Consider the following 10,038-nt stretch of genomic DNA (forward strand, 5'->3'; position numbering starts at 1 on the left):
AATATAAGAAATGATACATGCACAATATTTTTACAACAAATTCTAATGGCAGATTGTTATTAGTTGTTATTGTTGGGGCAAAAAAATAATTTAGTGTTAGGTTCAAATTTGAATCAATACAATTGCTTATAATTTGTTGTAAAAATATAATGGACATATCATTTTTCGTTAATCTTTTTATCTTTCTCAAAATTTTGCAAAACACATTAACTATATGTTGAACAACAAAACTCAAAAGTCTTTTTATGGTTGCCAATTGCTCCCCCTTCACTTGCCACATACACGCATTAACCATATTTGCATAAACATTAAAAAACATAGAAGAGATCGCCAGAGATTTTTTGACAGTGATACACGAGGCATAGTTTGTGACGAAAGTTATATTCATGGCAATGGCATCTCCGCTCAAATGAGCCTCCCTCTTCCTCTTATATTCTCTCTTGCGAAAGCGAGTCTTGGTCTCCAACTCCGTTTCTCTCCCTCTCGTTTCCAACGCAACCCATCATTCACATTCACATCTCTCTCTCGCTTCATGGCTCCAGCATTTGAAGCCCAAGGAGGAGCACCACCTCCACCACAAGCGGAGCCAGTACAAGAACAAGCCGCCGCCGCCGCCGCCTCCGCCTCACAAAACAATGCCCACTTCTCCAATTATGAATCCAAAGTCACCGTTGTTGGTAGTGGCAACTGGGGCAGTGTGGCTTCCAAGCTCATTGCCTCCAACACCCTTAGGCTCTCCTCTTTCCATGGTATTTACCAGCTACTATTTACTTTTATATACTATATATAAGTTATACATGTGGTTGACCCTGACTATTCTTTTGATAATTCATAGACGACCCTATAATTTTGAGGCCAAGGCCTGGTTGTTGTTGTAATGCATACATATAAGCTAGCAAGCAAATATAGATTTGATTCAATGTCATGATTCATGTCTTGCTCATTGCTTGTCATTTCATCTGTTTTCTAATGATGAAGGATGAAGAATGCTTTAAAAGCCAAAAATACTTGTTATTTAACATAGTTTCGAATTGAGCTTCTATAGAATTGGACAATTTTATATGAAGAATTTTGATTTCTTTTGCTTTTGCTACGTTTGTCAGCAACCAAAAATATGTTTCAATGAAAACCCAATTTGAGTAATTTTTTTTTTTAATGAAATTCAGATGAAGTGAGGATGTGGGTCTATGAGGAAATATTACCAAGTGGTGAGAAGCTCACAGATGTCATCAACTCTACCAACGTAAACACTTTATGACCTGTATCACTTCATTATCATCTGTGTTTTTGCAATATTTCTACACTGTAATCTCTTGGTTTCTTTAACAGGAAAATGTGAAATATCTCCCTGGTATTAAGCTTGGAAAAAATGTTGTTGCAGACCCAGACCTTGAAAATGCTGGTATGAGTTTCTTGTTTTTGCTGAGTGTCCTGTCTATCTTTTAATATTCATAGGGTAGATTATACTTTTGGTCCCTGAAATTTGGGGTACGTTCAATTTTGGCCCTTCAAATTTAAAAGTTTTGGATTTGGTTCCTGAAATTTCAAAAAGGAAATACTTTCATCCCTCCATCTATGAGCTCAGTTTGACTTTGGTTTCTAAAATAGGTGGTTGGTTTGATTTGGTCCCTAAAAAATGGGGTGCTTCAGCTTCCCATTAGTCCTGTAAACTAAAAAATAGATGGAGAGGCCAAATTTTTCTCTTTTTGAAATTTCAAGGACCAAATATGAGGAACCAAAATTGTACCTACACCAAATTTCAGGGAGGAAAAATATAATTTACCCTATGGTTCTCGTGTGATCACCTGGTTTGTTGTTCTGATGGGGGTATTATCTATTATGCAGTGAAGGATGCAAACATGTTGGTTTTTGTGACCCCACATCAATTTATGGAGGGAATATGTAGGAAGCTTGTTGGGAAAATAAATGGAGACGTGCAGGCTATTTCCCTCATCAAAGGAATGGAGGTCAAGATGGAAGGCCCATGCATGATCTCTTCTCTCATCTCTGAGCAATTAGGGATTAATTGTTGTGTCCTAATGGGGGCCAACATTGCTAATGAGGTAATTAATAGGATTTTCCATCATTCTTCTTGGCAATTCAAGTGCTGGCTCATTTTCTAACACTAGAGGTTACTTTGCAGATTGCCGTGGAGAAGTTTAGTGAAGCGACAGTTGGATACAGAGAGAACAGAGAAATTGCAGAGAAATGGGTTCAACTGTTTAGTACTCCCTATTTCTTGGTCACAGCTGTGAGTGTGATAGACGCATTTAGTTGATAAAAATCAATTTTGTAAATTACTTAGCAAGTATTATGAAGTACCATAATTCTAAATCATTCACAGAAACCTTGACTTGAATAAAGGAATTGTCTTAGAGTGATTTATAGGAAGATTTAATACGGCAGAAACATAAAAAGTCAAACTGCCATTTTTTACGTGGATTATGATTAGATGCACATCAAATCACTATCTAAGAAATGCTTTGTTCGTAATTTTTCATATGACATTATCAAATAGGTCCAAGATGTGGAAGGAGTTGAACTATGTGGAACCCTGAAAAACGTTGTGGCCTTAGCAGCAGGTTAGCAGTACAATTTAGCTCTTTTTCTTCTCCTTTAAACAAATTTAAAAAGTAATGAAGGAACTAATACACTGATGGGACAGGTTTTGTGGATGGCTTGGAGATGGGGAATAATACAAAAGTAAGTGCAAACAATACTCAACTTAGCCAGAAGTTTCTTAGTGTCTAATACGCTCTACTTGTTTATATATGCTTAGGCTGCAATCATGAGAATTGGTTTGAGAGAGATGAAGGCATTTTCCAAGTTGTTGTTTTCATCTGTCAAGGATACCACCTTCTTTGAGAGCTGTGGTGTAGCTGATCTGATTACAACATGCTGTAAGGAAGCAGATAGTTTCCTTTAATTCCTTTTAGAGCAAAAATTTTCATTTATTGTAACCATTTCATGTATGGCAGTGGGAGGAAGAAACAGAAAAGTTGCAGAGGCTTTTGCAAAGAATGGAGGGAAAAGGTTAATCTTAAGTGTCTGGTGTGTCATTGTCATGTCATAAATGTAAAAAAACTCACCTGTCACCCGTCTGTCTTTTGTCTGCAGGTCATTTGATGAGCTTGAAGCAGAGATGCTGCAGGGCCAGAAGTTACAGGTTTATATTTGAAACTATAACTATGACAAAGCGCTGAATTTGTCTGGGCAAAGAAAACTAATATCAAATAAAAGAGAGTAGTACCGATTTGAAAACTGGAACTAACTAATTGCAACATTATTTTACACACACCAGCAGCCTTGTTGTTCCTGCATCTTAAAAACTCAGAACAGGAAATATAGAAATAAAAAATCCTAATTTCCATATCAATTATCATATTCATAACATTTTGGTTTCCAGAGTTCATAAATGCAGTCATGTTAAATGGTAAATACGAATTTACGAAGTGCAGAATGTATTTTATGACCAACAAGAAGTGTATAAATACCAGAATCAAACAGCTAGCCAAAAATTAGAAGAAGAAAAAAAAAAAAAATCCTAAAGAACAAATGTATTTATACTTTTATTTGAATTCTGAATACTCTAATTTTCTTCTGATAATCTAGTTTTCTTCTTTCCTGAAGGGTGTTTCGACTGCTACAGAGGTTTATGAGGTTTTAGGGCACCGTGGATGGCTAGAGTTGTTTCCACTTTTTGCAACAGTGCATGAGATCTGCATCGGTCGTCTTCCACCATCAGCCATAGTTGAGCATAGTGAGCGCAAACCCAGATTTGAGCTGTTAGATGGCTCTACCCAATACTCTTAACTGTTCCTTGGATACAACAATATATTTCACACAAAAATTATAGCAAACTTTTCTCCAGTTATGTGTCACGCAAGAACAGCAGAACTAGGTGAAACATTGAACTGCTAAAATATATATGACACTATGGCAACAAGAGATTAGGGTTGAGAGGCAGCACTTCAGGGAGCTTCAGGCTTGTTTCCATTGAAAGTAGGGTGGAAATTAACACGTTTTGAAAGTTCCTATTATGTACTCTTTTTCTTTTTTCACTTTACACAAACTTTGAAATGTTCCTATGTACTACTACAGACGAACTTTATTATGTGACATGCAGAATGATAATAATCATCAAACTCAATGAAATACAGGGTATTCTTTCCAGCTTATATATGAACTTATATCAAGTAAACTCTCCAGCTTTTAGGAGAATAGCCGAATCTTATTAACCAATTCAGGGTATTCTTTCCTGAGTTCGATTAGATCTGACAGTCAAATTGCACCATCTTCTACAAATCAAGTATGTAACAGATGTTCTAGAACCGCAAGATGTTTGGCACACCAAGCAGCCGAGTGGATGAATGGGAGTTTCTCTTTTCATTTGTAATTTAAGCACAAGGAAAGAGTAGATGAATTCCCTATATGCGTTAAGTCCCAAACCCGCCCTAAGAATACACTGTCTTGACCTCCATATTGTGCAAAGCGTAACATAAATGCACCGCCTCTGACTAGTAATGTGGTAGAAAGGAAATTTACTGGTTCATGGAGCTACAGGTACAAAGGTTCAGAAATTTTCATTTATCTCATCTGAGGCCTGAAAGTTCTCCAAGCCGCTTGCAATTGGAAAACTGGGAAAACACCCCAGTAGTGAATTTCACAATTAACAGATTTTACCATATATTTTTGTGATTCCAAATTACTCATAGATGAATTGAGCTTAAAATCATCAGTCATTGGCAGCACAAGTTGCAGGCCTTGAGAGTTGAGTCATCACTTCCCATTTACATTTCATGGCGCTTAAGAATAAAAGCTGTTTCATGCTTAATATGGGCGTGCACACCGTGAATCTACTTGGGCTCCCAGACATGCTTGAGATATGAGACTCAACTACAAATTTCTTTCAACCACACGGTTTTGATGGACCCCAAACTCATATTGCAATTCTTCATCTCACTGGTGCAGTTAGTGGGAACCTCATTATAATGGATCCCATGCAGTACACGTGGGTAAAGCATTTTTTATATCAGAATTTATATAGGTCCTCAATAGCATTAAGGATTTACAATATGCATTTTCTTGGAGACCTTTAAAAGTTCAATTAAGAAACCCAACCGCCTTCCCCCCCAGTTACATGATTGGTAGAACACATATTAGTGGAGGGGATCGTACTTTAAGTGTTGGGTATAATTGACTGAAGGAAAATCTGGGTCTAAAATAGAATGACTGAAAACCGAAAAATTAAAGAAAATGGAGTTACAATCTAAAATGAAAGAGAAATCAGAAATCCCACTGTAACACCATACCTTTTCTCATTTCGTACGATAGTTATTATAGAATTGCCATAAACCAAACTACACAGCTGGAAAACCATAAAATAAGATCAAAAAAAGAAGGGAAAAAAAAAACCCAAATAATTTTCCCACAACACCAAACCCATTGATGAATTTTACAACTGGTTATAAGAAAAATTACCCAGTTCGTATTCTATCCAGCCGGTCAACACTCTTCCGTGCTCTTTCCAACTGGTGGTCAATGCTTTTTCGAGACTTCTCGTGGCAATCCACGCTTCTCCGAGACCTTTCCACATGGTCAAAAGAGATTCTTAATTTTTCTAGCTTATCAACATTACTGGACAGGTTTTTCAGTTTTTCAGGCCTGTCAGTGCTCTGCCTTGGTTTCTCTCTCCGATCAGTGCTCTTTCTAGAAACTTCAAATACATCAGTACTCTTTCGAGGTTGCTCAAACTGGTCTGTGCTTCTCCTGGAACTGTATCTTTGGGAAGGAGACTTCTCGACTGTTGATATAAATTTCTTCAGATGCCTGATATACTCAGGATAGAGCTCCAAATCACAGTGGTTTCCCCCCTTAAGCCATAGTGGTTCATACTTCTCTTTACACAATTCCCAGAGTTGCTTACCATGGGAGCAATCAACAACTTCATCTGAAGTCCCCTACAAAAGGATATAAAAGAGTCAGACTACAAAAAAATTAATTTATAGCAGCATGTGGTAGCATTTCCACTTATTTCAGAAAACTCTTTTGGTGGGAAGCAAACATCGATTAAAAATGCTTACTTAAAAATGAATTCCCTAAGAGAGGAAAGACCATGGCTCATTAACCTTAGAAGATTTTACTGAAGAAAAAGCTATTAATATTGGATTAGAAATATATATTTTTTGATATGTTTGGCACCAGGCAGAGGGCGAAGGAAGATTTGAACTAAGGAATGTGGGTTCACTCCTGCTACCCACTAATAATGTATCCCTTAGAGTGATCTTACAACTATTGCAAATTTTATTATATAGTCCTTACAAACTGATGTGCCAACTTTTAAACAAAGGAATTTATCATGTTATTGATGTAACGCCAAACACATGCATTGCCATTTCAGTTGTAAGCTTTTGTGGAAAATTGGTAGTAGCTTTAGCATTTTTCTATCTTTGAATGTCTAAATAAGTAATGTAATGTCACTGAATTGAATGTGCAATTCCCAGAATTTCCTCACTTTTTTTCCCCAAGAAAGAGACATGAAAGTAAATAGAAGAAAAGAAAACTGGAAGGCACTCTCTTTCTATAATGTCTACACTCAATTCTTTTCCTTCTTTGACTAATTATTTTATGATCCCTCTAAAGGTCAAAATGGACACATCAATATAAAATCCTCTGAAATAATGGAACCTGGAAAATGTGTTAACCATCCAAACACTAAATTAGAAAAGAAACTCAACTCATCCCTAAGTTTACTCACTGAGTTGATGAACGGTGATTCAGATTCAGCAGTATTTCTTTTATGAACCATAATTAACATAGTGTCTAAATTGCCCATCCTCTTAAACTGGAAATTAGTGCTTATTAACATGACTGTAATCTTCTTGTTTGGATGTTGGGTTTGAATCCCTTCATGGGCCAAAAGACAAATTCAGTGCTAGTTATATCAGACTTGATTGAAAAGAATTAGTCTAGAACCTAACTGACATGGGACAAAATGAAAGGCAAAATTGGCGATAAATAAGATTGTACAGAAGCAATAAGACATTCAAAAGGAAGAAAAAGGAAATAATATATGAAGTTCCTCAAGTCAAAGGCAAACATGTTTTCCCATAATGAACATATACAACAGGGAAAAAAAAAATTATGAAAATGGCCAGGTGCAGAAGTATTAAGAAGTGCAGACGATTAAAGATAAATGACACATGTAACCAGAAACATTAACTTAGTGAGCAAATTCCTCATCTCATGATCAATTTAAAGATTAAAGATCTTCAAGCTATAAAAAAAGGATGTTAACTTCCACTATATCAAATTATATTACAATCTGCAGCATATAAAGAATCAACTGGGTCATATTTATGAAATAGTGCCTCGTAAATCTACGTATTACAGGAGTGATTTTTTAGCATGTTTGGTTATAAAAACAGAAAGCATTTAGAGTAGCATACTTACATGAATGATAAGAACAGGACAATTAACCAGTGGGATTTTGTCAATATTCTGCACTCAAACAACATAACACAGCATCCCGTTAGATCAAAGAAACCATAAATGTATAAATTAAGCCAAATAATTATGCAAGGTAAAATGAGCAAATATTACCTTATAAATGTCAAACCAATATGTACGCTTTACAGGATACATAACTCTTAAGCCAGAGAGTATGGGACTGTGCAGAACAACTGCTCTTAACTGAGGCAGTCGAGCTGCAAGGTCCAAAGTGGGGCCACTTCCAACAGATTGCCCATAAAGGATGATATCCTCCTGCTTAGTACCATAGCTCTCTTCAAGACACTTATATGCAGCTTCAATATCTGCATATGTATTCTGCTCACTAGGCTGCCACACAGAAAAGACATCTACTTTAGATGGTGCTTCAGTTGCTACCACTAGCGCCACATAATTTACAGAAATAGATAGTTTTGTAGCCAAAAAAAAAAATCCAAATTTCCAACAAACCTTTCCAGATGATTGCCCATACCCAGAATAATCATACCTGCAAAAAATATCAATGTCTATCAGAAAACTGCCATTTTTATGCTTAGATCATCACTTTGTCCATAACTAAGAATACATCAACAAACAAGATACAAAGTTTTCACTCCCCAACAAGGATATCATAATCACATCCAATAAGACACCCACACTTGAAACTTGTGAACCATACTGTACTCAGATACTTAGCATGGGATGCCTATCCGCAGTAAACATAGGCACGAGTAAGTAATCATGTAGTAAACTAATACAGAAAGATCAAGTTATTCCCCACTACAGTCACAAAGCTACACCTATTTATGTATTCTCTTTTCTTTTCTTTTTTCTTTTTTTCCTTTTTTGTTGTAAGTTATAAAATCATCAAAAAGTACTGGAACCCACTCCCCAATTCTAGTAGAGTTCAATTGATCGAACTGCATTGCAAAAGGTAAAGTTATCACTATCTTAGGTATATTTTTTTTAAGTACACAAAGGGAAAGGCACATGTTTACTTGAGATGAAGGAAAAGGTACTCAGGTAGATCAAAGAGCCTAACCTCCTCACAAAAACTAATCTCATCTAAATTCAATTAAATTCTACTTATAAGAAACAGCAACACAAATTATATAATCTTCCATTCCAATTGAATCTAGAATCCTAATTAAATCATACTAGGACTACATGTAGAGCAACCAAATCTTCATTTTCAGCTATTTTTCAACAGCCCGAGCTTAAAACACAGAATTCCCAATCCCCCCACTTCTTACAAACCAAAAACAAACACAGAATCAAAATCAGCCTACATCTAAAGCCCAAGAACCACTAAAAAACCCATTTACCAAAACTCAAAAAATTAGTAAGAGGAAAGCACAAAAGAGCTCAAAATTTCAAATACCCAGATGCCAAAACAAAATAATCAATGAGAAGAAAGCAGCAAGAAGCTCAAATCTTGCACAGGAAAAAAGAGAAGCTAAAATTAAGAGTTGGATAGTACCCCATGAGATTGACACGAAGGTGGATGCTCAATTCAATGAAGAGCTCGTACATCTGGCCCAGATCGGCGGCGTTTCCATGAGAGTAAAGCAGAGTAGAAGTGGCCATAGGGTGCCTAATGTAGATAGCAACAATCTCAGTGCCTCGCCGAGTAGGCAATTTCAGAACTTCAACGTTTTCTCGGTGAGGAAAGGGACTGAGAAGCAAAAGACCAGTCAGCTCGTCTTTCACAAGCTTATACGAAGGTGGGTTCGGCGGGAAAAAGGCGAATTTGGCCGCCATCGACGAAGTCACCCCACCCATCTCTCTCTCTCACTCTGTGACTCTGTTTCAGTCTCTCTGTTTTTCTCTGTGACTCTGTTTCTTTCTATCTCTGTTTTTCTTTTCTTTACTTAACTTTTTTTTTTCTGTTTTTATTTTATTTTTTTTGGTTGGGGAGGGGTGTGGCTTAGTTTTGTTTATTATTAGTTAAAGAGTGAATGGGTTTTAGATCGACATTCCATTCTTAAATTTTTTTTTCTCTTTTCTGTTCTTTTTTCCAGAAGATTAAACTTTTTGGCATTAGGAAAAGAGAGAGAGAGAGAGAGAGAGAGAGAGAAAAGAGAGAATAAAAAAAAGTGAGCTTGCTTGTTTCTATGGTGGTGGCTATTGGGAGAAAAAAGAGAGATTGAAATGTTAAATTTGTGTGAGAGGGAGAGGGAGAGAGAGAGAGAGATCTTAGATTGCTTTTTACTATGCTTTCTTTTTTTAACTTTGGGACCATGGGAACTTAATGATGTTGGTGGGGTCAAGGGAGATTAGACATAAATTTATATAGGGTTAAGAAGTTACAACTTACTTTTGTATAAGAACTAAGAAGTAAGCTTTGCCAATAGTGGCTAATGGTGATGGATGTGTACCGTTGAACCCAAATAGCACGTCATACTTTGTGGACTAGATAAGTTGTCATTTTGGACTTGATTTGAATACATATAGCCGTTGATTTGATCATTTTTTTTTTTTTTTAAATAAAAAATTAGTTTTTATTAAATATTAATTTAGATATTTCTACCTCTCTTAATCACAACCGTG

At 36.2% G+C, this 10,038-nt stretch overlaps 2 protein-coding genes and 1 long non-coding RNA gene across 3 annotated transcripts; 1 reads left to right on the plus strand and 2 right to left on the minus strand.

Annotated features, from left to right (window-relative positions):
- The first annotated feature begins 284 nt into the window (after positions 1–284).
- LOC142608793 (glycerol-3-phosphate dehydrogenase [NAD(+)]) lies at positions 285–4,142 on the plus strand. The gene is made up of 11 exons (XM_075780471.1): positions 285–749; positions 1,167–1,243; positions 1,330–1,402; positions 1,846–2,063; positions 2,144–2,251; positions 2,519–2,582; positions 2,666–2,703; positions 2,780–2,900; positions 2,979–3,033; positions 3,118–3,166; positions 3,631–4,142. The coding sequence occupies exons 1-11, from the start codon at positions 410–412 to the stop codon at positions 3,811–3,813; spliced, it is 1,326 nt and encodes a 441-aa protein (XP_075636586.1). The 5' UTR covers positions 285–409; the 3' UTR covers positions 3,814–4,142.
- LOC142608799 (uncharacterized) lies at positions 2,764–3,317 on the minus strand. Its single transcript, XR_012839557.1, has 3 exons — positions 3,251–3,317; positions 3,090–3,145; positions 2,764–2,898 (listed from the first exon to the last, which is right to left on the minus strand). It is a non-coding gene; the product is annotated as an uncharacterized LOC142608799 (long non-coding RNA).
- Positions 4,143–5,293: 1,151 nt separating the features above from the next.
- LOC142621797 (uncharacterized) lies at positions 5,294–9,680 on the minus strand. Its single transcript, XM_075795160.1, has 5 exons — positions 8,969–9,680; positions 7,960–7,996; positions 7,603–7,839; positions 7,453–7,500; positions 5,294–5,960 (listed from the first exon to the last, which is right to left on the minus strand). The coding sequence occupies exons 1-5, from the start codon at positions 9,268–9,270 to the stop codon at positions 5,478–5,480; spliced, it is 1,107 nt and encodes a 368-aa protein (XP_075651275.1). The 5' UTR covers positions 9,271–9,680; the 3' UTR covers positions 5,294–5,477.
- Between the last annotated feature and the right edge of the window lie 358 nt (positions 9,681–10,038).

Source organism: Castanea sativa, chromosome 1 (assembly GCF_040712315.1).
Source record: "Castanea sativa cultivar Marrone di Chiusa Pesio chromosome 1, ASM4071231v1".
Lineage (NCBI taxonomy): Eukaryota > Viridiplantae > Streptophyta > Magnoliopsida > Fagales > Fagaceae > Castanea > Castanea sativa.

What these genes read in the sequence shown, in the direction of transcription:
- LOC142608793 (XM_075780471.1), top strand. Translation starts at nt 410, where the DNA reads ATGAGCCTCCCTCTTCCTCTTATATTCTCTCTTGCGAAAGCGAGTCTT. An exon ending in CCTATTTCTTGGTCACAGCT is followed by an intron (nt 2,252 to 2,518) that starts GTGAGTGTGATA and finishes ATTATCAAATAG; the next exon opens with GTCCAAGATGTGGAAGGAGT. An exon ending in TGATCTGATTACAACATGCT is followed by an intron (nt 2,901 to 2,978) that starts GTAAGGAAGCAG and finishes CATGTATGGCAG; the next exon opens with TGGGAGGAAGAAACAGAAAA.
- LOC142621797 (XM_075795160.1), bottom strand. Translation starts at nt 9,270, where the DNA reads ATGGGTGGGGTGACTTCGTCGATGGCGGCCAAATTCGCCTTTTTCCCG. An exon ending in ATGGGCAATCATCTGGAAAG is followed by an intron (nt 7,840 to 7,959) that starts GTTTGTTGGAAA and finishes TCTGTGTGGCAG; the next exon opens with CCTAGTGAGCAGAATACATA. An exon ending in ATTGGTTTGACATTTATAAG is followed by an intron (nt 7,501 to 7,602) that starts GTAATATTTGCT and finishes GTTTGAGTGCAG; the next exon opens with AATATTGACAAAATCCCACT.